This window comes from Pseudochaenichthys georgianus, chromosome 3 (genome assembly GCF_902827115.2).
Source record: "Pseudochaenichthys georgianus chromosome 3, fPseGeo1.2, whole genome shotgun sequence".
NCBI classification, from domain to species: domain Eukaryota; kingdom Metazoa; phylum Chordata; class Actinopteri; order Perciformes; family Channichthyidae; genus Pseudochaenichthys; species Pseudochaenichthys georgianus.
In genome coordinates this window covers 36,102,608-36,129,621 of record NC_047505.1, presented here as the reverse complement: position 1 = coordinate 36,129,621, position 27,014 = coordinate 36,102,608, and the positions used below count along the sequence as shown (strand labels likewise).

Below are 27,014 nucleotides of genomic sequence, written 5' to 3'. Positions count from 1 at the left end.
TCGTGCCCTCATTGGTCATGTGCGCGTTCGTGTGTGTTGGAGGAGGCGGGCTCTATAAGGAAGTAGCAGCCTCTAGCAGATTATCTCCGGTTGTGTATTTTCAAATTCTAGCGATCTCGAGCCGGTTTCTCTCAAATGTACCTACCCCACCTTTAATACGCCAAAAATAGAAAACACAATGATTGTTCACGAGTCCCAACACACGAGTCCAAGTCGAGTCTGAAGTCTTTTGGTCCAAGTCAAGTCTGAAGTCTCTGTGTGTGCGACTTAAGTGCGACTCGAGTCCGAGTCGCAGACTCGAGTCCCCATCTCTGATCTACACTATACTCATTCATATATGAATGTGACCCTACAGTGTTTCTTCTCTTAAGTAGTACTTTTACTGGTGGGTAACTGCAAGTTTAAAGGTCCCCTATTATACGGTTTTTCATTACTTTATTATAGGTCTCAGATATATACAAAACATTACTCTGAAGCAGTGTTGTAGTCAAGTCACCAATTCACGAGTCCAAGTCACTCTCGAGCAGAGATGGGGTCGTTACTAAAAAAAAGTTATATATTACATATTACATATTACTTTAAAAAAAAAGTAATATATTACACTACTTCGTTACTCTCTACATAAAGTAATTCGTTACTTTACTCGTTACTTTACTCGTTACTTTACTCGTTACTTTAGTCGCAGGGCCGGCCCGCCCCTCCCTGCAGTCAGATCACGCAGACTGCTAAAGTTTTAAATGTTCTCTTTAGTTCAGTTTCCATTGTCGCATAAGACTGATCCAGATAGCTCCTGAATGTTTTCCTATCTGACCGTGGCTGTCCTCTGTCTCCTGCTATCTGTATATTTTGCGCAGTCTATCTCTGCTCACGCTGTTGCGTCAGCGTGTTCTCCTGCGTGTTGGCCATGTGTTGCACTGGAACCAGACACCGCAAAGACTTCAGCCGAGCACGTACGAACTGCGCATGCGTGAGTGGCAATAACTCTCCTTACCAGCAGGCGGCGGTAGTGTGTATTCTCATTCAAAACAGGCAACAACCGGAAAACAGAGAAGAAGAACAGACTACGTGTGTGATATAAATAAACAACAGCTATGTGCGTTAGCTTCACCTTAGCATGTGTTCTTTGCAGGTGTTTGTTGAGGTTTGATTATGACTGATTTTAGAAAGTAACGAAGTAACGCGTGTCGGGGCAATGTTAGTAACTGTAGTGTGATTACTGAATTATAAAAGTAACGCGTTACACTACTCCGTTACCGACAAAGTAATATTATTACAGTAACGCGTTACACCCAACTCTGCTCTCGAGTCACCACTCTTCGATTCCGAGTCCAAGTCCGAGTCACCAAGGGAGAGTCGTAGTCGAGTCCGAGTCACCCAAGGAGTGTCCGAGTCGAGTCCGAGTTATCATTATCTGTTTTCAAGTCCGAGTCATCATTACCTGTGTTCGAGTCCAAGTCCGAGTCACATAAGAATAGTCCAAGTCAAGTCCGAGTCACAATGTGTTGAAATGTAGCTGCTCCTCTACATTGCTTTTATCCTGTCATGTTATACTAATCTGTCTATTGAACTGCTGTGAAGCGAGTTTGGCTACAATTCTTGTAATAGGTGCTATACAAATATAAAGCTTATATTATTATTATTATTATTATTATTGTAAATCACCTATAATATGTCTAACTATATTTCAAATGAGTTACCTTTTAGAGAAGTGATTATATTTGTATGCCAATATTTTCTTATGGTAAAGTTTTCGTTTTACACTTTTATTTTGATAGTAATAAGATCGGGACTCTTATTTTGAAGGAACCTTTACCGGTTAAATCGGTTTACCGATAAAGATTAAGGTTGCGGTCGGATAATCCAAAAATCTGCTCCTAACGTCTAACCCTATCGTCTATTCCTTGACCTCGGAGTGAAACGTCACGGGGTTAAGAAATAGTGGATAGGAGAATTCAAAAGGATTTAGGAGAAGAGACTGTGGTACTTTAGAGAATCCGACTGCACTTTCACTATCCAACGTGTTTATGATGCATTGGGGAAACTATGGAAACTACAGTTTTCTATACAGCGGACTACAACATTGATGTTTAAAACGGACTACTGTAAACTCATCTAGAGACTCTGCACCGTGCTCTGATGCTGTTGTTTTATGCTTTATGAACGTGGACAACAGAGAAACCTATTCTTCATGACCAAAGTTGGAATTTAAATAAAAAAGGGAAGTGAAACTTATGCTCGTCGTCACCCTCTCCCTCCGGTCCACATTAATACAAATGATCCCAATACGTATGATTGTATGAACTATGAAAATATCTTAAAATAAATACAGATGTATTTATTATAAACGTAAGTCCTTAACATCTATCAGTGTGTCACCATTCAAACATCTTTTAAAAGTTGAACAAACCCCACACAGCTCAGTAAACACTGTGAAATGCTGACTTTATTTGATCATTTCCGTCAAAACTAACGGTCATATTTCTCTTTGATACTGATGAACGTTCAAAACAAAGCACTTTGGCAACTTACCGTATACAATTTAAAATGCTTAATAAGCACAGTAACTTTCATGATATAATTTCTCGGTCATAATCGGTTGTTTCCGTGAACGGCCGACTGTTGTGTGACGGGAAATGCCGCGGCTGCAAGGAATTGTGGGGCAGAACAGCGGGGCCCAGTACGTGAACTCGCCTCGCAGGTGCACACGCCAGGATAGAGGACATCAGACTCCAGAGAAAACTTGCTCGAGTCCGAGTCCAAGTCGGAGCGTCAATGTACAAGTCGAGTCCGAGTCATCGTGGGGGAAAAAAATTCACGAGTCCGAGTCCAAGTCATCGTGCGCGAGAATTCACGAGTCCTAGTCCGAGTTGCGTCAATCAGTGCACGAGTCCGATTCGAGTCACGAGTCCCGAAAATCGGCACTCGAGTACTCCATCTCTGCTCTGAAGTGTTTGCCTCCAAATACCAAACAGATCATTGTAGCATCCCATAATCCCCTCTGTTTCAGCCCTGTTTCAAAAGTGCTGATTCTCTGTCTGTTACTTTAGATGAAAATAAGGAGCCACTCCCCACGCCCCTCTGAGAGATATTTGGTTAAAAAGAACACAATGGTGCTCTAGGAGGAGATTCAGGTGATAAGGTGGGGGGGGGGGGTTACCTTGGTTGGTGATTGGCTAATGGTTACACAAGCCATAAAATCGTTATGACATCATAAAGTGGCCAAAATCTGATCAGCTCATTTTCAGACAGGTTTTTATTAATGCTGTCAAAATTGCGTTAACGGCGGTAATTCATTTTTTGAATTAATTGCGTTAAAATATGTAACGCATTTAACACATGTGCCGAATGGCCCGCCCCATACATCCCACCAGTGGCAGCGCCAGGGTATGGCTGGGGTAGGCTACACACCCATACCAAGAAATGGCTTAGCCCCACCATGAAAAATGGTTAAAGTAAGCAAAATACTGTCCGCCAATACGCGCCAAGAATTGCACAGACAGCAGTTAGTAAGATTGATTTCAGCAGCCCCTTGTCTGGAAATACCGAAGACCAGAAACGGTTTTGAAAACTTTTGTCACGTAGTGATCGTCTTCTCAATAGAACATCTTTGATAATGTCTTCTGGCCAATCAGAATCACGATAACGGCATGGTGTTGTTGCAGGAAGTCCCGACGGAGAATACTTTTGCTGTAGTAGGCTACAGGGGTGCACATAACTGGTACGCAGGTTATGTGCGTAATCTGAAATGCGTACAGTCACTTGTGTCACAAAGCGCATTTGCGTACCGACATACTTGTGAAGCTTTTCCATAAGGCGGTAAGATCACCGGACGACAGAGTCGGTCTCCGTGTGCACAGACAGGGCTGCTGTTAACGTCGGTCTGTACAACGGAATTGTGCCAAAACTACGCCTTCCGGCTGCGGTGGGAGACTCCCCCCCTTCACAGGAGAACTGCGCTAAAACAGCTGATCACAAAGTTCACGCTCTGTGGTCACGAAGTACTCCACTAGCCCCCCCCCCGTCGACTTTCCGGAAGTACTCCCCCGTTGATAGAAATCAACACGGAGGCCCAATCCCAAACCACTCCCTCGACCCTACCCCTCCGTGACGGAGTGAACTCCGTCTGTAGCCACACTCGCAGCTCAACGAGACTCCCTCCTGTCAGATGGAGGGAGTAAATACAGCAGCAAGCTTTGGGACGGCCTCCCCTCTCTCCGGCAGAAACAGGAAATGCCGCAACTGACTCCGGTCAGGTAGAGACCGGTCTCAAGTCAGCACCGCTGCAGACTCGCTGTTTGAGGGCTTGATAGCCCACTCCCCTTCCACACTCGTTGCTTTGGAACAGTCCTCAATATGGCAGACCCTCCGCGTGAACGCGCAAACGGAGGGGTAGGGTGTAGGGGGCGGTTTGCGAATGGGCCGTAATGAATTAAGACCCCACGGTTGATTGATAGGTGTGTGGGCTGTCTTTCATTTTGACACACAGAAAAATGTTATTAATAAACATACATACTGCAGTGTTTCCCACAGATCTGAAATATACTTGGGCGGGCGGGGGGGGGTGCCTGAAAAAAAAAAAAAAAGTTTTAACAACATGTTTATTTATTGACTTTTCATTCCTGTATAATCATTTTGCGCAAAGATGGCACTGTTTGTCAGAGCACTTCATCCTTCTGGGATTTCATGAAGAACAGCTCCAACGCCTGTGTGTATGGGAACACCTCTGGTGCTGGTCCATTAACTGCCAGTGTTTCCCACAGATCTGTTTCCCACATATCTGAAATATACTGGGGGGGGGTGGTGGTAGCGGGAGGGGGGGGGGGGGTGTGAGGTGACGTGCAACAACATTAACCTTTCTGTTGGTCGCTTGTTAGCAGACCCTTCACGCGATGGCAGAGCGAACAGGTACAGGCAGGGCCCATAATGATAGCCCTATAGTTTAAATCTACTACCCACACATGAACATATGGAAATGGGTTACTATTTAAAAAAATAAATGTATTTATAAATGTATTTAGGAACCTATCCATGTGATTTTTAGTGGGGGTCGACCTCAAATCCTCTATGGGGCTCCAGGGACATGCCCCCCCGGTAAGATTTTATTTTTTATTTTGGAGTTAAATGCATCAATCTGGTGCATTTTGAGGGGAAAATAAAGAGACTACAAATGTAGCACTCCAGATCAGACTCAAATGGGTGTGTCCCAGTCAAAAGCCCAGCGGATGCCAGTGGCTGGGGGTGTTGCCAAATTGCTAGAGGGCGTTGCCCAATTTCCCCATTTGTTCAATTACAGGATTTAACCATGAGATGGCGCTTCATTCACAAAATACACAATGGGTGTTGTAGAAACATCAATATTTTAGATCAAATAAAGTATATAGTTTGCTTTATGCAGTATATTTCTTGTAATATTGTACAGTAGATTGAAGTAAATCAACTTATACATTAAGATAAGATAAGATGGACCTTTATTAATCCCGTGGGGAAATTCAGTAGTTCAAACAGCAACAGGGTGAGAGTGAAAAACAGGACAGCACAGATTCACACAGATTAATAAAATCAAAAATAAGATGAGCGATGAAAATAATAATAATGAGAAACTATGAAATAAGAAATGAATAAAACTAAAATGTAATTATCATATCATATATTATAATGTATTATTAAGTAATATCATACATTAACCCCATTATAGCAGATGCCACATTGAATGGATGAACACATGTATGCATCAATAATTACAACAGAGTATTTCTAAATACAAGTTGTAAAAATACTTATATGTATTTAATAATAACCCTTTGGAGTCGACCGTCACGCCGGCGTGATCAGATCACATGACCTGTTCAAGCCGGTGCCGCATAAAAACAACAGTCCCGACAACATTGCCGTGTGTTTCTGTCGAAAGTACTGGCTTGAAACTATATCCCAGTCTTTGTTTCATGCAAAAAGACCCAGTAAACACGGACATACGATGATATAAAGTTAATACAGATATATTTCAGAAGTATGATCTATGGAAACACCTATATTAAACAGAACTGTATACATTTCAATAATCATAAAATCATGGCCATAACCAATATCATACCATTTCCAATATGAAAAAAACACTGAACCTTGTTTATTAATTTATTTTTGGTTCATTTATAGTTTTGAGTGTGTCTGTGCTCCAAAGACTAGTTTTCTCGCAACAAGTTTTAAAAGTGTATCTTACCTTTTTTCACCCAGTTAACTTTGTATTTATTTATTCATGCATATTTTACTAATCACATTACATTTCATTTAGCTGACGCTTTTATCCAAAGCAACTTATAATGACCGATTACAGGGACATTCTCCCTGGAGTAACTAAGGGCTAAGTGCCTTACTCAAGGGCACACTAGTGGTGGTGTTCCTGGCGGGATTTGAACTCACAGCCTTCCGATCTTCAGCCCACCTCACTATCCATTAGACCAATCACTACCCTCTCAAATGGAAATATGTGTTTACATAAATGGTGACCACACCGTTTGAGACCCACTGAGAACTTAGACTAAGTTGACTATCTAAACACTCAGAGAGTCCTTTACCTCATCTGAGCTGAGGTTATCCCGAGCTTGAATGACACACAGAGACCAATCAAGGGCTTTGATTTATGATCTGTATGACAGTGGCCATGTCGGCAGGCCACATCATGTGGACAGCCAGTCACCCTGTGTGAGGCAGGCCACTTAACAGGCCAGAAGGAGGCGAGATCAGTGCAAGGGAGTGAGGGATCATTGTCCACAAGTTAATCGATCGCAGATGGCGTCGTGGTCACGGACGAATAAAAAAAAAAATAGAAAAATATTATAACAAAAAAAACAACCTAAATGGGTTGCGAAATATACTTGGGCGGCCGTTAATATACCTGGGCGGCCCGCCCAAGTATAGTCTATGTGTGGGAAACCCTGTACTGTATGTGAAATGGATATATCCGCCTTCTTTCATTTATCTTTACATTCCCACAAAAATATACATAAAGAAATGGCATATTTTGGACATAGTTCGAATGGTGATTAATCATGATTAATTAATTTTTAAGCTGTCATTAATCTGATTAAAAATTGTAATCGTTTGACAGCCCTAGTTTTTATATAAATGGATCAGGACAAAAAGAGAGCAAAACTTTTTTCCTGAAACTTTCAGAATCTCTTTGCACAGAGGGGACACATTTTATGTATAAAAGACATGAAAAAGTGGATTTTCCATAATAGGTGACCTTTAAGACAAAAATATTGAAGAGCTTTTGAGCATCCTGAAATTACACGTGGGTGAGGATAATTCATGCTTTCCCAACCTCTGTTGGGATTGCCGCTGAAAATATATGAAGTAAAAATATGTATTACATTTTAAATTGAATTTCACTGTGGTAGATGCACTGATTGATATGTGCTGTGAGGCTTGTATATAGGGAACAGGTGCCAGGTGGTTGCAGCATAGGAGAAAATGTTGCTCTGCCAACTTTGTGATGGGACTGTATGGACTGTTCATGTGTGGGAAAAGAAGTGCTGTGGTTTTCATCATTCATTTGTTGACAACTCATAGCCGCCTCCAAAGTGTTGTTTCATATCAAGAAAACCAGCCTTGGCTTAATAAATGTTCTTGTTTAACCAGAAGGCGAACCTATAATATATTGCTGTAATTAACTGTATTCTAGAGAAAAATGTGCTGAAATATTGCTTCAAATCATAACTTATCGGGAGAACTAGCGGCTTGTTTTTCATAGAAGTAGCACTGACTATTTCCCTCTTCAGGGTATATGACTCACAATAACATATATAACTCAGGTAATAATGGAGGTAAACTCAGGAGCCGGGCGGACTCTCGCCATCTTCATCATTGTTTTGAAAAGCATTTCAGGCTACGTCCTCAATTTTTCAATATCCTGTTATGACTTGGAGGTCTGCATTGCTGTCTCAAGCTGCTGCATCTTTGGTCTAGTGATCAAAGTGGTGAAGCAGTGAGTACTTTTGGCTTCCTACCAATGAAATACCGCCCACTGTGGGAGGACATGACGACGTCCTGTGGGTGGAGGTTTGCTCAGAAGTACTTTACTCACCTATCCCATGATGGATCCTAAAAACCTCTTTAGATATTTATTAACAATTCACATGTGTGTTTTTCAGAAGAGCTCAAGGAGAAGCTGCAAGATTTTGTGTCTGAGACCAACAGACAGCATCCGGGATTCATCGTGTTGGTGCGTCATACCAAGCAGGAGGGTCTGATCCGTTCCAGAGTGAGCGGGTGGAGGGCCGCCACTGCCCCAGTGGTCGCCCTGTTTGATGCCCACGTCGAATTCAACGTTGGCTGGTGAGTCACTCGCAGCGAGTGCGGCATGAGGTCAACAGCTCAACACCAGAGCGCTGCTTTTTGAGTCATATTCCTCTGTGTGGGTTTTCAGCAAATAATTTCATTTAATAACAAAGACTGTAGCTTGGCTCTTTTTATACTGACTGTATTTTGTATCTCTGACACAAGCATTAATTCAATATATGTATATACACAAAGAATACACTCTGCACAAGATCGCTTATCTGCCAGGGTACTCATACTCCGGCGCATACCTTTGCACTTCCCAAATCTGTCATAGAAACTTCTAAAGGCCTCATTGTACGGATATCTAATTTTAAATGTGTAAACTGTATCTTACTGGTTATTCGTTTTCTTGCCAAAAATTAAGCTACAACATGAAGCAATTTGTATTCGCTTTGCATAATATATATAGACATTTTATTTATTGGGATAAACCCCTTGACATGCACCATCTCGTTTTCAAGGGGGTCCCGACAATAGCAACAACGATAAGTTAGTTATACATTGTGTAGTGATGTATACGAAAAGGACAACCAAGAACACATCTGCATAGTCTATTGTAGGCTATGTTGAGTGGAGCAAGATCTGATTTATGTGCATTTTGGTAGACAACATCAGATTCACAATAGTCCATAATCGGAAGAATATGTTGAGAAGCAATTCTCTTACGGACACTGAGCGTAAAACAATTGCGAGAGCGGTGTAAGACACCGATTCCGTAATTGACTTGTTGTATTACATGCTTTATATGTAGTTTTAAATGAAAGCTCAGAGTCTAGCCATACACCAATATATTTAAAGCTATCAACTTTATGCCGTTATGTGCCATCCTTACATTTTATCACTACATTAGGTTTAGATTTGAGCTTCTGCCTGGTACCAAAGACAATAGTAATAAACGCAAGTAACAGGGGAATAAACCAGGCTGGCTCTAACTGAAGGTTAAAAATTCCTCCAACACAATTTTGTTTCCAGGTTTAAACAAACAACATAACATTTTTTATATTTAGAAGGATTGTGCTGATATTTGGATTTTCTAAACTTTGGACAGACATAGCTGGGTTTTTTTCTTAACCTGTCCTCTTCTGCTAATAGTCTCCTGGTTGTGGCTTCATGTTTATCGTACAAACATAAGCGTGAAAACAATTTTTTCCGTATCACTCAACAAGAAATACAATTGGCCTAATTCCCTAAATGTAGAACTATTGATTAACATCTTCATATCTCATTACATTTGTATATTCTTTTAGATGAAAAACATCACACACTGTATCATGCATGTTTTCCATGTTTTAAAGGCATAACACACTTTGATCACTTTGTCAAAATGTAGATGAAATGACCTTGTGTGTATTTAATCTTTTATCACTTCATATTTCAATTAGATAAAATGACCATTAACATATCAGATGGGAAATAATGGTTTGTCAGTCTAACAAATTGGATTGAATTAATGATGAAATTGGTTTCTAAAAAGTGTCCTCACGCATGAGGCTTGATCTCCAAGGTAACGTTGAAAGCCTGTCAAAACCTTTACTCAGTTAAATGTATTTTCTCTTTCCGTATTTGAAGGGCTGAACCCATTCTGCAGAGAATTCAAGAAGACAGAACCCGCATAATCTCCCCATCATTTGATAACATCAAGTACGACACGTTTGAGATTGAAGAGTATCCGCTGTCGGCCCAGGGCTTTGACTGGGAGCTGTGGTGTCGCTACCTTAACCCACCCAAATCCTGGTGGCACAAAGGCAACAAGAGCGCACCAATCCAGTGAGTGACCAGCTGTCTTCGTAGCCTGAATGAAATGACAATATTGTATGTTATTTTTTAACTTAAATGTAAACTAACCAAATGTCAGGCCTGCTGAAAGGGTAATTCATGCATCATTCATGAACAAATTATATGTTGAACAACGACACATTTCTCTTCTTTCCCCTGTTACTATAGAAACTGTGCCAAGATAAAATTACCTGCATAAGAGAAACAAAACTGATTTTCATCATCTTAAACCCCCCAGGAGCCCTGCCCTGATAGGCTGCTTCGTGGTGGATAGGCTGTACTTTGAGGAGATCGGTTTGCTGGATGAGGGGATGGAGGTGTACGGAGGAGAAAATGTGGAGCTGGGCATCAGGGTGAGTAATAATGTCATCCCCCGAGGCCATGGGCCATTGTTCATCTAGGTAATGTGTGGAAAATTAACTACAGTATGATAATGATACTTAATGGCTGTTGGGAGCAAGGTCACGAGCCTCATTGTCTTTTTCTAATATAAAATATTCATCTAAAAAATGAGTCATTCTGCTGCGAGCTAGGTGGTCACTGCAATTAAGAAAAGGTGTAAAGGTGGGATAATCAATAAAGAAGTGAGAAGTAAAGCATCAACAAATGTAGAATATGCAGCCAACTTGAATGGAATTTATCTTCACAGCTCCATCATGACTATAGTAATACAGCTGAGCACTGTAGTTTTAAGCAAACGTTACTCAAACATCAGTAAATTGTGCCTTAGTTTGGAACTATTTTCAGACGCGGATTAATATGCATTTGGTGGTGTAGTGAGTATTTACTGCATCAGGACAGTGTATGATTAAAGGTGGGGTAGGTACGTTTGAGAAACCGGCTCGAGATCGCTAGAATTTGAAAATACACAAACGGAGAAAATCTGCCACTTCCTTATAGAGCCCCTCCTCCAACACACACGAACGCGCATATGACCAATGAGGGCACGAGATAAGTTTGTGCCCCGATGGAAGGCTGACAGGCAGGTAGGCCATCCAATCCGTTTAGCCGGCTCGGCTAAACGGATTGGATGGCCTACCTGCCTATTGGATGGTTCGTGTGTGTTGGAGGAGGGGCTCTATAAGGAAGTGGCAGATTTTCTCCGGTGTACTTTTTACAGTATTACGGCTTCTACAGATGAACATTTTTTTTGGATTTTTTGTCAAAGCACTTAAGATATTCATTGCTATCGGGATGTTTAGAGCATTCCATGGAATATAACAAAAAGTGTATCTCGAGCCGGTTTCTGAAACTTACCTACCCCACCTTTAAGTCAAAGCTCTCTTAAATAAAGTACCCAGGGCCAGGAAATGATTAATACTGAGGTCAAGAGTCCTCCTAAACTGCACTCAACTCTCTTTTTATTATTAGTTTTATTATAAAACGTAGTTATATTATATTTTTTGGGTTAAAATACTATGATAAAGCCCTCTCCACACTGCATCTGTAACTAGGATCATTGTTTTTTGTGTTTTTTGTCTCTTCATGGAGTTTGTTGACACTGAAAAATATAGAATAACACAGGGTACCTACAGTGATGTTATATCAATGTTAACAGGCTTTGACAGGAACAAGTGAACACAGCAGAGGAGATTATCTCAGCAATGTACCCCGAACGCAGTGTGACGTCCTCTCTCTTTTGTAGTGTCAGCTAAAATAAATCATCTCTACTAATTAATTCTGAGTGATCACCTTCATCCCCTGGTGACCCCACTGAAGCACAAGGAGGAGTAGTCAGTGTTAAAAGTCATTGTTACTGTTAGCAGTGATGTGTGAAGAGAACCTCGAGATTGTTCAGCGTGGATAGAAACACTGTCAGTACTAATGCTGCGCTGCTTTCACATGCTATACTTAATTTGTACAACATCACCAGCTCGGACTTGATGAAAATCAGCAGTTGTTATTAGTTCAGCAGTACAACGTGCAGTAGGGTGCACCCTCTTATTCGATTAGTTAGATATTGTCGATTCGTATTTTTTTGTAATGCTATTTTCATGCCAGATGACTTATTTCCAATGGTCACATCTCCGAAAAACTAAATATTTTAAAGAGGCCATGTTGTGCTTTTTAGGGTTTTCTCTTTTCTGTAGTGCGTTTTATAGGTTTTGTGCAAGTAAATGGTTTGCAAACGCTAAAATCCCAAAGTTTCTTTTCCACACACTACCCCCCCCCATGCCTCGATTGGACTCCTTGTTCAATTTCGTAACAAAGTGATATCACTATGTAACAATTGCCCTTCTATTGGCCAGTGCTCCATCACATTGCAGCTGAGGGGCGGGACATCTCTAAGCGGTTGACTAATCACAACCTCGCTAATGACACAGATGCGATCATCATTAAACAAGGGAGATTAGTACTGTAAATCATTGTCATCCAGAATTTAGAGGCTTTAAGAATTCATGGGCCTTATAATATCCCTGGACACATTGATGATTTGTGTATTTGCAAATATTGTAAGCCCTATTTATATAAACAAATAAATCGTTGCTTCATAACACTGTATGTATGATGTGTTTTGACTTTACTGGTACTATCCATGTTGTTTACTTGCTTGGTTTTGTTTGACTAAAGGAACTTGCCCTAGCCTGAAGGTAAGTGCAGTTTAAAGTTCAGCAATGTTTTGGAATCGGAGGGTGAGCCAAGAGCTACGAGACTGGAGGACCCTGGCTTGGCCTCAGATTAGCAGTCCCAGAGAGCCTAGCAGGGTCTGTGTGTCTGTCTGTCTGTCTGTCTGCAGTGTATTGGTCATGCCTGCAGAGAACCTGCCAGCACACAGACTGGCTGCTGACGGATCCTCAGAGACAAACTCAAACCAGGCCAACAGCTACAGGCTTTAGCTGAAGCTTGAAGGGGAAGTCCTCCTGGGCAGAGTGAGGGTGAAATTAGCCGCTGCTCTATGTTTATATTTGGTCCCAAAGCTGTATGTCTCTATCATAGTGTACAATAACTACCATTGGATTCCGCATATTGATACAATTGTTTATTTTATTTGTCTGTGTTTCCTTCGCGCAAATGCAGTAATGAATGATTGCGCTTGATTATGAAAAGGGCGTTTCAATTCCTGTGTGAATTAATCAGAGTATTTTATTTGAAGATTACACATTAACAACACATTGCTCCAATGTTTTTCCCTAATGAGTGTAACAACACATTATCAAAAAAACACTGCATTAATTGATAAAACGTTAAGTGGATGTATTTTTTTCCATAAAGCTGTCATAACCAAACTGATTTGAAATTGAAATGAATGCATTTTTTTGAGTCCAATACTTGAGTTTAGTCAGACAATTCATGTTTTAAATGTTTATTACCAGCAGCATATGTAGTTTGAGTTTGGCGTTGAGGTTCCGGCCTCATCACTCACCGCAGATATTATTTACGTAGATCATTGAGGAGTGATTATTATATAACAATCGCCAGATTACGGAGATTGTGTTTGGTTGGTTGTATTGTGGAGTAAAGCATATCACGTGTAGATCTATCATTGGGGTTCGAGTTGACTGCCTGAACTAGCACAAAGGTTTCGCTCCATTAATGGCGGCAGCTTAAGGCTACATTAATCAGCTGTAAAAGAGAGCCTTTTAGTAAAAGGTTATCAACCCTAAGCCTTTTTATTACTAACTGTAAGTGTTCTCTTCTTAAATTGATATCCAGTTCAACCATGAGCTTAAATCCAAAATAAACCTGAACATATTACAAATTGCTAAAAGATAATCCTGGGAAGCATGGTCCTTGCTAAATATAAAACACAGTGCAACAGTACCTGCTCTCTTTTTGAACTTTAAGTCACAGATATTTTTGTTTTATAATGAACGTGCAGCATCCCTAAGATATTGTTTTTGTGAAAGGATCATTCAAGTCAGACTGTACGGTGGAAATTGGACAGGACCTTGTAAATGAATAATAATACAAATGATTTCCCGAAACACCTGTGAATGCTGGGTGTTGTGCCAGTGAAGCCAGCACGGATAAATGCATCACGAAAAAAACAAAACAAAGCCGACATCATCACTCTCACCAGTGCCAGGAAGGTTGTGTTGAAAAATGAGGATCATTGAAGGCTATGAAAACAAATATGACACGGGCTTTGTGCATGGTATTTATGGACTGGCAATAAAACACCAACTGTCATCACAGCGATTAACACATTATATTTCACCCAAATATTCAGCCTGCAATTTGTATTTAATATAAGTAATGTCTAATATTGAGCATATTAAAGTAAAGTATTGTCATTATTAGGACCTTGGCAGCCTGCACAATGTGATCAACTACCAATTTACAAAACAATCGATCCAAACATAAATGTAGATGATCTGTTGCTATTAACAAATATATTTTATCTGTAGCGCTTTGACATACTGTATGTATGAGATATAAAAGTGCAATAGAGGTTATAAATGCAAAACATACATATTTATAAGCTCAATTTAAATATATCACAGCAGTAGTAAAACATGGTGTAGGACTTTGAAATATCTAAATATGCTAAATCTATCTGTGGTAGCTTTTTATAACAGGCTCTTAACTTTAGCCTACTTTTTTGTCTTAATTGCAGTATATCTTTTATTATAACCGTATCTGTCAAATATCTTCATGTCACCACATTTGCTAACCGTAAATACTGTAGATGTTGGATGAAGCTGTCTCTTGTTGATCTGACAGGTACATGAACACTGTCAGAAACAATACATTAAGTTGCAACAAAACGTGCTGGTTTGACCTTTTTGGAAACGTATAAAGATTTAGAGGTGTTTTTAATCAAAGCAAACATGGTTTGTTCCTTAATGACTGAGTCTGTCATTGTTGTAGAAGAGCAATGATTTAGTTTCATGACCCTTGGGCTACTGAAAATCTATTGAACCCCGCTGAGTAATCTCAGGCCAACAGGACAATCAATGAGAAAGTATTTTCAACAGAGTGATGTGAATGGTAATTTAGCTCTCTGGTATCAAAATAACCACATCTATATGCAATATAAAGACAACATTGACTTTATATTTTGAGACTAAACATTACTAAGATTCGTATTAACAGTTTACAGCTGACTGGCTTTCAACAAACAACAACTGTTTTATTACTCCTTGATTTTTAGATTATTAGAATTATATACAATGTTTTACATGGCAGATCTCTAGACTACACAATTGAATTTATAACAAAAAATGTTAAATCATACCATCCTTCCTTTACACTGAATTACGTTACGTATTACATATTACAGACAAAGCTACACATTACACATGAAGCATGCATGTTGTTATCATGTTGACAATTCCAATTATGATGTATAGATTTAAACAAATATGCATTAAATTGGCACTATAGTAAATCATAAGTGTATTTAATGTCGATAGAAAAACTAAACTAAAATAAAAACCAGGAAAAACGAAGATTGTCGTAAAAAATAGTTCTTGATTTGATTGTTTTCTTATCTTTTTTGACACGATGGAGCTGATGGTGAGAGCTCAGCTGTTATAACTGGCCTGGGGAAGTAATTTCACCATTGTGGAGAAAAGTTAAGACTGGCATGAGAAAGGAGTGAGAGAGGAGGGAAGAGGGATGGTTGTTTCCGTTATGGTCTTATTGCCCTGGGCAGGGGGGGAGTGATATTGGAGGACAGGGTCAGCACAGTGCGGCTGCAGCAGAGGGGATGAGTTTTCAAGTTTTTTTAAGACACCCTCTGGATGGTAAATTCAGTATCACAGACTGAATACTAACACTCAAACATGGATCCCCATGGAGAGAGGATGGATTGGAGTTGACAGATTTGACAGTAGATGGCAAACCTGCTGGATCAGGTTTGTAGGCGCAGTATTGGCTTTGTGCAGTATTAACTCCATTTTCAGCTTTCACACTTTCTCCTGAGCTCTTTTTACTGTATCTCTGAATTCATATTTATCAGTGGACAATCTTTCTTTACCCTTATACCTCTGATCACTTATTATTCATGAGTTTGTTCTGCCCTGCATACAGTTTTATTGTGATATCAAAATTGATTTGTCATGATTTACATATTCATCACCTCAAATATACATTTTGTAGAGGTCCACACACAAACGCAGCTCCAGAGGTAACTTGAATATTTAAGTTTGAGTATCACATTTTAAAAAGCTAAAACTTGGATTCTTTGTTATGAACAAAACATTGTGTTTATAATTTAATTGGAAAAGATTGTGTGGTCTTATGTATGAAGTCTTATAAATGTGTAGACAGAGAACTTGCTTGATGAATGTGTGATATGTTTCACCCCAGAAGGTGTTGTTCTGTGTGCAGGAAGTGAGTGCTTGTCAGATTCACACATCTTTGAGCTGATGATAACACTTGTGAGGAGGAAGGAAGCTGCTTAGATTGAAAAATAAATCAGGTCCCTAGTCAAAAAGATATTTTGTTCTCAGTGGGTTCAGTTTCAAGACAGGAACACTGTGCTCGTTTCTGTTCAGACTGCAGGCTTTTATTTGTGGTTAATAAATGCCTCTCAAGTGGTTGCAACTGGTGGGATTTCCTCTGTAGTTGTCATTAAGACTTACATTATCTATGGTGTTGCTTCTGGAGATAAAATCAGTCTACAGCGATCGCAGCAATTTTTTAGAAAAGGGACAACGCACTCCTCTGTTGAGTTTAAAGCTAGACTTGGACTAGTGGAAAAACATATCTGATCTTCAAATGTAAATACAAACATAATTAAATTCTATAAATATTGGTATACAGTACATGGAAATGTATTAAATGTCACTCCAACTGTGAAACTGTAATAGCTTTTGACTATATAACTGAGTGCAGATTTGTTTGCAGATGTAAAAAATATAGTAAGACAACAAGAATAAGTCTAGTTATAACTAATTGGATAACACAAACAACCAGAGAAACCCACTGCCATCTCTTCCCTTCTAGAAATGTTCCTGTTTCTAGTAAGATGGGATGTAATGGTAAGTGGTACATTAATAATTCAAGGATATGACTCTTCACATGACTGTCTGCTTGGATTACTGCAGCCCTGTCTCCTACAAATTACATGTATGCATGTATTCTTCATTAGCGATTTATGTTCAAGGGCAACATTCAGAGCCAAGTGAGGGTCAGCAAAAATAATAAAGGCATGTAGAACATTACCCACAACACCGGCAGCAGGGCTTTTTTTCCCCCATGTCAATTTCACAATCAGCACTTTTTTTAAGGATTTGGAGGGTCAGTAAGTTACGTTACAAAGAAAAAGAAAAACATAACGGTTTTCCAGAGGTATCAACCATGAAAATAGTTTGATATGTCTTGTTTTTGAGATATCTGTCTATCTGAGACTTCTGCCTCCAACCAAATAGAAAAGAACTGAATGAAACGAGCAATAATTTAAAAACTCTACAATAAGACACAATGTCATATGGTCAAGATGTTTGCTGTATAACTAACATGTGTACTGAGAAGCATTTTTAAATCTGTTTATTGTAGGGTTACATGAAAAATTGAATATCTATAAATACTGATAGGTTGTTCCGCCTATAAAATATGGAAGCTGTTGCCAACCAATGTATACTTTTGAGTTTTTGGTCTAGTTCAGGGGCCCAGAGGGCTTTAGTCTCTACAGTCCTTTTAAGGCATGGAACATTTTAGACTCTATCTGTTACACAGCTCTGGTATGTGAATATTTTGTATAAACTATTCAAACATGACCAGATGTTACTGATGCTCCTGTTGTATTTTGCAACTGGTGCGGAAAAGGGTTTGCTGGCACCAACGCAGAACAGCGGTGTGGTGTGAAACATATTAATGACGCTCATGCTGAATGAGTGAGTGGATTTTAAAACTTATTTTGCCGCTGATTGATTGACAATCTCTGTGCTGTGATTAATGACCATATTGTATGAGCATGAAGGACGCTGTCATAGGCTAATCAAGCCTGCAGAATCATTTTCTCATCAATGTCATCATTTATTGTATACTGTAGAGTAGTATTTTTGTTTGCTATATGTAAAGCTCTTTTCAGCTCGGCTCAGAATCTGCTTCTTTTGGCAAAGCATGTTGAGGCATTTAGGGAATTTGACTCCAATTACTTAATTTAATGTAAGTGCACACCTATCACAATACTTACATCATCAACTTATGGTACAATTCATAGACATGTCCTTGATAATGTGCCTGCTTTCCTCTTCCAAGCTCTGGGCATTGCATGATTTCGCAGACATTCAATACTTTTTTGTTTACAGAGCATGAAAGTTCCTTTTTATTTATTATTCAGGTTGTGTGGTTTTTCCTTGTTCATTGCTCGTTAATAGGCGGTACTCAAATGGTCATAAAATGGGACAATATTTACATTTCTGGGACATTATTATTATTATCGTCCAGCAAAAGTAATCATTGTGAAAGGCCTATGGTATGAACACAGCGCTAAGAACAGACTACACATATATAGAGCCACAACAAGGTCAACAAAGCTACACAGAAATAAGCAAACAAAACAATGAGGTATTTTATATATATTTATGGAAGTATATCCCCATGTATACTGGTCAAAATGCTGCTGTTAACTGTATGCAGGGTCACAGAAAGGGCAAGATGGTGTGGGAGTGTAAGCAGAACGCTTTCTGGAATACATATTGTATTCGTAATGTGATCAGGAACAAACTGTAAGTGCATATGGCGGATGGCTGTTTATGTATATACTGTATTTATAAATTACATATACATTTCGTATAATAAACTGTGATATTATCATTTGTAAAAAACAAATGTATCTGCATGTATTGTTTTATAACATGTTTATCCACTTAAACAAACTCTTAATGACAGTGAAGTAGTAAGAAAGGGTTATTGACGTTAACTGCTCTGCTGGATGTTAGCACTGGAGGAAGCTTGAAGTTTAGTTACACCTATATTATCATATTACAACTTTTATAAAACGTGATATCCAAAATTGGCAGCAGAAAACTTTTATTGACTTGAGATTTAGTCAGAGATGTTGTAAAGTTAGTGAAATACATCACATAATCCAAACTGTGTGTTTCTGGAGGCCAAAGGATAGTGGCCAAGATGTATTGTGTTCTCCTTTTAAATGAGTCAGTATTTCTTTGGAGAGGATGGCAAATGTAACCACCTCCTCCTCAGAGAGAGCTGATACACATCACTGGAAACAAATGCTAATTGTCTGCTTTGCTTCCGCTCTGTGCTTTGGGCAGCAAGAGATCAACCTCTGCTTTACTTTCAAAGTCTGTGGCTCTGTTCGAACTTGCATATTAACATAATGCATTTTGGGGAGGTTGAGTATTTCCTCTTAGCTCACGTCTTATATTCTGAAATTCTTGCATATGAGTTAGATCTAAGCTTTTCTCGCATACAAAAAAAACACAATGCAGTTTGAAAGACCTACAGAATAAATGTAACTTCATACATTTTATGAATAGTTTGATTGTGTGCTATTTTGAGCCAGTGATAGCATTTCTTATCATAAAATACTGAGGAAATGTGAAATTAATACAGTGGGAAATATGTGGGTGTTTGGGCTTCTGGGGGACAAGAGAGGTGGTGCTGAGAGATAAAAGAAAATAGCTTCAGATATAGACAAGTATGATAGGAAAAAATAAAATGATGAGGCAGAATAAATCACCGCAATATACAGTATGGTTCAAAAAGTCCCTGAGCTTCTGCCGTCCCTGATGGGTGGCTTCTGAAGGTTTTGTTTCCTTTTTCTGTTTAATTTCTCTTCAATTGTGACAATCATCAACAAGACATGAAAACTTTCCCCATCAGAATGCTTCTATCATCTTTACTTTAAATATGTATTTGTAAATTAGGTTGTAAGGAGGTTCAAGTCACATATACAATAACTGTGTTGTCTCCAGTTTCCAAGCCATTTTTAATTTGCTTTCTCAATTTAATATCCATTTTACATTGTGTAAAAGATAGTGACATGGTTTTAAATGTAGTGATGAGCAGACTGTTTGAAAAACTGATCCTTTTTTGTTATGTTGAAATCTTGCTAAATATTATATTCTAAGAAACATCCTATGCTTCTTTCATATCATTACATTGAGTGGTGTTCAGATGTGTGTCAGTATGTATTAACGCGCTCAATGTTTATCACCAATGCATCCTACCTCATCATACCCCGGCTCCATCTTGAAATGATGAGTCATGGCATGACTGATGCATCAAGTCATGGTTCTCCAGCCGGCCAAGCTTTATACAGGACCCTATCGTATTTTTGTCAAATGCTCTGGGGTCCCAAATTCGTTCACTAGTCTGAATGAGAAGCAGCATCCCGCAGCATCAGAGAAGAACTGGAAGCATATGTGTACTATTACCCATCTTGCAGTTCATTGTATATTGATACTGTCAAGTTATATTTGCAGGAATGCACTTGTTCTGTCATTTTACTCCATGACTCTTGTCCAAAAGCTGAAATAAAAAGAGTAGCATTTAGAAGCTTTTGAATAACAAATGAATAGTGAGATACTGTTACATGTCATTAGTGAGCAGGTTATAGTTGGAACACATTGTGAAACATATGAAGGGAAATCACTCTTTCTTGATTATAGGGTATAAGGGTTATTCTTTCTAGAGGGGGTAACAATTTGATAAGCACCACCCCCTTAAATGATGTTGCTTTTCCTATCAAACTTTACTTTCTCATCAGCAGCATTATACACTTTACAATGTAAAATTGCTTACAGCTGCTTAGCCGTGATTCGTCAATGAAAGTCTCTCCATAATATCGAGCTTAGCAATCATTAGGATATCTTTTTGGAAATGTGTATATACAAAGCTGCAGAACTTTGACACGGGGAATAGCATACATGAGAAGCTTTATAATATATTAATGAACAGCCAACAAATGTGGTTTGAGATGCGTATTGTAAGCCTTCATCCTGTTTTGCCTGTAAAATGTTGATATCCGTTGTAACTGACAGGACTTGAAGCTGCCGCTGTTCTTAGAGAAGAAGCCAAACACAAACTTGTTTCAGCCGCCTTTCAAGCCTGCAGGGGGTGAGCCCTTGACGCTCTAAAGATAGATTGTGTGTGAAGTACTTTAAGGCAGCGAACCATACACAAACAAGGTTGCAAAAACATTCATGAACTTATTAAATAGATTAACAATCCAATCGTTATGCTTGAGATTGCATTTTATGTTATTTCGTTTGACATATTGCTGCACCATAAACACTGCATCATTATGCTGTATGTCTTCAAAGACTTTGTGAACTCTCATCAAAATCTACTTTAAGCCAAGAGACGCTGTGCTTGGAAACTGGCACCACTGCAGACAGAAAAATGAATCAAGCACTTCCACTTGCATTACATTGACATTAAAGGTATTTAGCTCTTGCTTTTATCCAAGGCTAATTAGCACAGGCTGATGGCGCCCTGATGATAGATCCAATACTGTATCCTGTAATGTGGGACCTCTTCTCTGAAAGAACAAAATTAGAAAAATAACAGCTATATCAGATTCAGACAGAAGCGTTCTCAAAGAAGATTTGGCACGAAAAGGGGTGTGAAACAAGTGGGAGTACAGGATGTGAGGGATTTCTTGAGGAGATGAGTCTTTAAGTGTACAAGGAAAGGGAGTTGTTATGCTGTGCTGACTTAAAATGTTCGATTACTCTGGAGTCAGGGAGACTGGAGGGAGTGAGGACCTGACTTCTAATAACACAAAGTTGAACAAAAGTGGTGGAGTGGTGATTGGATTTGTTTTTTCCGCAGTGTTGGTGGATTGTGCTACTACCCCAAAATGATGTAGACAGACGTTTTGTAACCTAATTTTCTATTTACAACAGTTTGACAGCACACAGGGAGAGACTCTCATCCAGATCAGCCACCATCTTGCAGTAAAATGTTTTTTTGTTGTAGTTGCTGTTGAGCCGTGCTTTCCGCTTCAGCAGCGCATTTGAACAAAAGATGTTGACTCATGCATGCAAATTAGATGGTGTTTTGTTGCCACTATATAAATCGTTGTATTCTGAATGGAATAACAATACATCCGCCCAAAGTAATGGAAGAATCAGACTTCTGTGTTGACAGTAATGACCCATTCCTTGTGATTAATATGGAAAAAGGCAGCATGCAATTAGTGGTCCACTGCAGGGGGGCGTCACACAGGCAGACATCTTAAGGCATTTGTTTCATTGTCTGAAGAGAAAGTTGACACTGAAGAAGTTTTCACATGTGCTTTAATTGACTTTTAGAAAATGATGGCAGTAATTCCAATGTTTCACTGCCCTGTTTTCAGCTTTGAGAGCTCTTCAAAGTCATGTGTTGAGTTGTGTTCGGAGGGATTAGACTGCAACTGATTAGATTTGTTGTCAAGTAATCTTCAGAATTATATGCAAGCTGTCAGCAACGCTCAAGGAATGGCAATGTGGGTCCAAACTTAAATATCTCGACTGTTTGATGGATGCTCATTACATTTTAGGTGCACAAATTCATGTTCCTTTCAGGATGTTTATTAACAACTTTGGTTAGTTCATAACTCATCTAGTTCAGAATTTTTCAAAGTCAGTTTCAGGCGATGCTCAGTGAATGTTTTGACATTAGTTTATACATTTATCATAAGGAGATCACATAGAATATCCAACCCAGTCTCATATAAAAACGTGTAATAACTACGTTGGTCCACAACGTAGGACGTAGTATTTCTACAAAAACGCCTCTGAAATTGTAAGATCCCTACGGTTTTTTTCACCATTCATTCCAATGGCTGGCGTCGATGTCACGTGAGCTTCACATTTCTCCCTGCATAAAAAAAAAAACATGGCCGAACTTCGTTTTATTCTCGGTGTAAAATGCCTATTTAAAGTTACTTTGGCCATTAAAATGCGTTTTGATGTCATTTGATGTGATAAATATGAGTTGTTATTTCAGATTATGTGTGCAGTGGATGTACATGATCTTTAGTTTGCTAGTTATTATGAAGATTACTTCAGGAAATTGTGTCTATACAACGTTTTCATTGTTACCAAGGTGGTTGCTAGGGACGCTGCTATCGATATTATTTCTGTTATGTTGTGTAACTGTTTAATGGTGTTATCTTTATTGCTACCCCCCTTCCCCGTCAAAGTATAGTGTTGGTCCACAGCGCAAACGTATTAGTTTAACAAAATCCGCATCTAAAATGGTGCAGAAACTTTATTTTCCCCTGTACAATTCCAGTCTCACATCTCACAGCACATCGTCATTAACAAATACCGGAAACAGACCGAAAACACTTTATTCCGAGTGTACTTGCTTTTCTCTTTGAAAGTCATCACATAACGGCATTGTAATACACGGTTCGGCGGCATTACATATTACATATCTGCTGTAGTTCTGTATTTATAGCCCTGATGAGAAGACCTCAGACAAACATGAGGAACTGAAAACGTGACGTGGATCATAAATATATCAGCCATTAAACAACATCTTACATTTCTTTTCACACAATACGTCTCCTTGCAGTATCAACACTAATTCGGCTGACTTTTATATTTGATCCAATTGGTAGATAGGCTGTATTTACACCATAAAGGTGCACAGTTGATATAAAGGGACACCTGGTGGTTAAAGCATGTTATTGAATTTCATTATTTCTATTATTAGATATTAATACGATCCCTATAAAGTATATTCATTACTCGTTATTCTCTACTAATAGTTAATTAAAGACTGTATATAATGACTATTTTGCACATCCCTTTCAAGATTTCAAGATTTTCTAAGGTTTATTGACATATCATATAGGCCGACACAACTATGGTGTAGTTATGCAATGAATGAAAAACTTGGGTCGCAAGTTCCTCAACAGTGCATTACAAGACATCTATCAATATTTGTGCATACCTACAGCAATGTTAACTATGTTGAAGCACTTATTTTAACTGATATTATACATATGTATTATACTCTTATAAGATGTATGTAGATAATATAAGAAATGTGCAGAATATGACAATTTAATGGTGGAGGTACACATATTGAAAGATGTCTTGTGATGCACTGTTGAGGAACCTGCGACCCAAGTTTTTCATCTCCGGCCTTGTCAGGTATTGAACAATCAATAAATAAAGAACACAGAATTATTAAATATAAAACACAGAATGTGTGTGATTATACTAAATGATTTACAAATAAACACCACTGCATATTTAACTGTTACACATGCTGATGTAACGCAAATGTTTCCAACTTGGGATCAATAAAGTATATCTTAACTTAAGATGATCGATGGCTACTGCCATATTTGCACAATGTGCCTCTGAACCTTGACAAGTGCATGTTTCAGGCTCATCAATGAACAACAGGAGGGGTCACAGACATAAGACCAGCTGTTAAATAAAGCTCTTCTGACCTTAGCTGTCGTGTGGGTATATATTAATGCTGCCCATTATGGGCACAAGCAATTTTCACCCATTTATTAATTATATGTTTTAAATTTGAGTGTTTCCTATCCCCTAAACCTCCAGGGATGTACACAGTTTAATACTGGCAACTTCTTATTATGGGAAATATGAAAACGTCTTTTAAAACTACAACTCCCAGTAGAGACGTGCCATAGATAGAGAACATGTTGCGAAACACACAATAGCCAACATGTGTAGTTCTGGGGACGGGGTGGGGGAGGGGGGGACGCGGTGGACCCGTTCAAATCCAGTTTTGGACAGTCTGCCGTGGTTCCATCCCATTTCAAGTGCTGTTCGACGCTCTGCACACTCTCCAATCACAGAGCTTGAGGACTATCACGGGGTTTGTCAAGCGAAGCGGAGAGAATACTTACTTCCGGGTGTAATATTCTGTAAAGCAAATGAGCTGCTCCGACCCTCGGTCCTGACGGACTCCAACTTGTGTTTATTAATCAAACAAATAAATAAACACAAGGATAATTATGTGTTATTGTTGAGTACATGGAGAATTTCACAGGGGAAAATAACATATCTATTGTGGTGATTGACATTATTCACCCACGGATCTATGGGTTAGGGTATTGTTCTGCACGGACATTTTAGTGAGCCGGACTTCCTGTCTCCGCCGGTCTTCGCTTCCCGGGCATGAAGCTGTTTACATGTGTTTTGAGATGCTAAATAAAAGTCTAGCTTGTACCTTTGATACCCCGCCTCCGACTCCCATTTCTCGGCACCACACTATGCCACAATTTTAGATGCGGATTTTGTTAAACTAATACGTTTGCACTGTAGACCAACACTATACATTGACGGGGAAGGGGGTAGCAATAAAGATAACACCATTTTACACAACATAACAGAAATAATATCGATAGCAGCGTCCCTAGCAACCACCTTGGTAACAATGAAAACGTTGTATAGACACAATTTCTTGAAGTAATCTTCATAATAACTAGCAAACTAAAGATCATGTACATCCACTGCACACATAATCTGAAATAACAACTCATATTTCTCGCATCAAATGACATCAAAAGGCATTTTAATGGCCAAAGTAACTTTAAATAGGCATTTTCCACCGAGAATAAAACGAATGTCGGCCATGTTTTTTTTTTCTGCAGGGAGAAATGTGAAGATCACGTGACATAGACGCCAGCCATTGGAATGAATGGTCAAAAAAAAACGTATGCATCTTACAATTTCAGAGGCTTTTTTGTAGAAATACTACGTCCTACGTTGTGGACCAACGTAGTTATTACACGTTTTTTTATGAGACTGGGTTGGAATATCCCAACCTAAACAGAAACAACTTCCAACTTCTCACACAGTTAAAACTAAAGTTCTTTAAAAAAATAACATGACGTTTCTAAGAACAGTCATTTCAATATAACAGGTTTAAAGGTTGACAAGGTGAAAAGAAACACCTGTCTGACTTCAGTAAGTGCAATATAAAGTAATATGAAAATCACATCACACACATTTTTTATTTTAGAGCATAGCAAAAAAAAGAAAATACTTGACTTTTCGTGCAGGATTTGCTCATCTTCTATTTGAATAAGTCACCAAAGCACTGACAAAATAAACTACACTGTACATGTCTGTCAATATAAGCAAAGGTCTTCCTCATTCGGGTTGGTTGGAAAGTATTACTACTGTAATAATGTATTACTGTATTTACTTTCATCCTTCTCTATATCTCCCTAAATCACATCACCTTGTTGGGCAGCTAGATTTTCATTAACATAGCTACCACGGTGGAGAGTTGGCTGCTTTTCAAATCACATACTTTTGCTTTTAGTCATTTCTGCAGCTGCTGTTCTAAAGTACCGGATGCATAATACATTTGACATACTGTGTATGGGACATACAAAATGTTTTCTAAATGTAGGTATGGTTGAACTCTGTATACATCCTAGCGCCCAACCTTCACTCAATAATCTGGAGTTTCATTGTGACGCCAGGACACCACCGCAGCTGCAGAAACGGACCAGTTTCTTTAAAAGCCATTTCATTTAAATACCACTTGAGCCTTTAATTCAATACTTCTTACAGAATATCTACTCAGACTAAGATGATAAACTCCATTCTTTGTGCATCTTGAATTTCAGGAAATAAATTATACAAGATGTTCCTTTTAGAGCTTCACAGTCTGAGTTGTTATATTGATTGATTTTGATCAATGGCCTCTCAGAGACATCTCCCTGTATGAAATCTGCCCATGTTGAGCCTGTCCCGCTGCGTGTTCACAGCGCAGACCCTTGAACCGATGTAAATGTGTGTAATTATTATCTATTTATGGAACCTCCAACAGGGTCAGGGTTTTGTGTCGCAAAATCCTTTCAAAAACACCTTTTTGAATATATGTTTTGTATACATTTATGATAAAAAAGACTAAAAATGCAACCTTTTCTTAAATAGCTTGGTGACAACAAACAGGTTATGGCTGCAGAGTTAATGTTGCAATAACGTCTTCAGTTTGTGTCCCACCATCCTTAATGATGCTCATCCGCACCAAACACTGTATATGTTCTT

The 27,014-nt window shown here is 38.9% G+C and overlaps 1 protein-coding gene across 1 annotated transcript in view; it reads left to right on the top strand.

Annotated features, from left to right (window-relative positions):
• galnt18b (UDP-N-acetyl-alpha-D-galactosamine:polypeptide N-acetylgalactosaminyltransferase 18b) overlaps window positions 1-27,014 on the top strand; it is a 122,462-nt gene that overhangs the window by 74,783 nt on the left and 20,665 nt on the right. Inside the window, exons 4-6 of the mRNA XM_034111303.1 lie at window positions 8,151-8,334; window positions 9,910-10,107; window positions 10,355-10,469. Coding sequence (XP_033967194.1) covers window positions 8,151-8,334; window positions 9,910-10,107; window positions 10,355-10,469 — 497 coding nt within the window. The remainder of the gene's footprint in view (window positions 1-8,150; window positions 8,335-9,909; window positions 10,108-10,354; window positions 10,470-27,014) is intronic.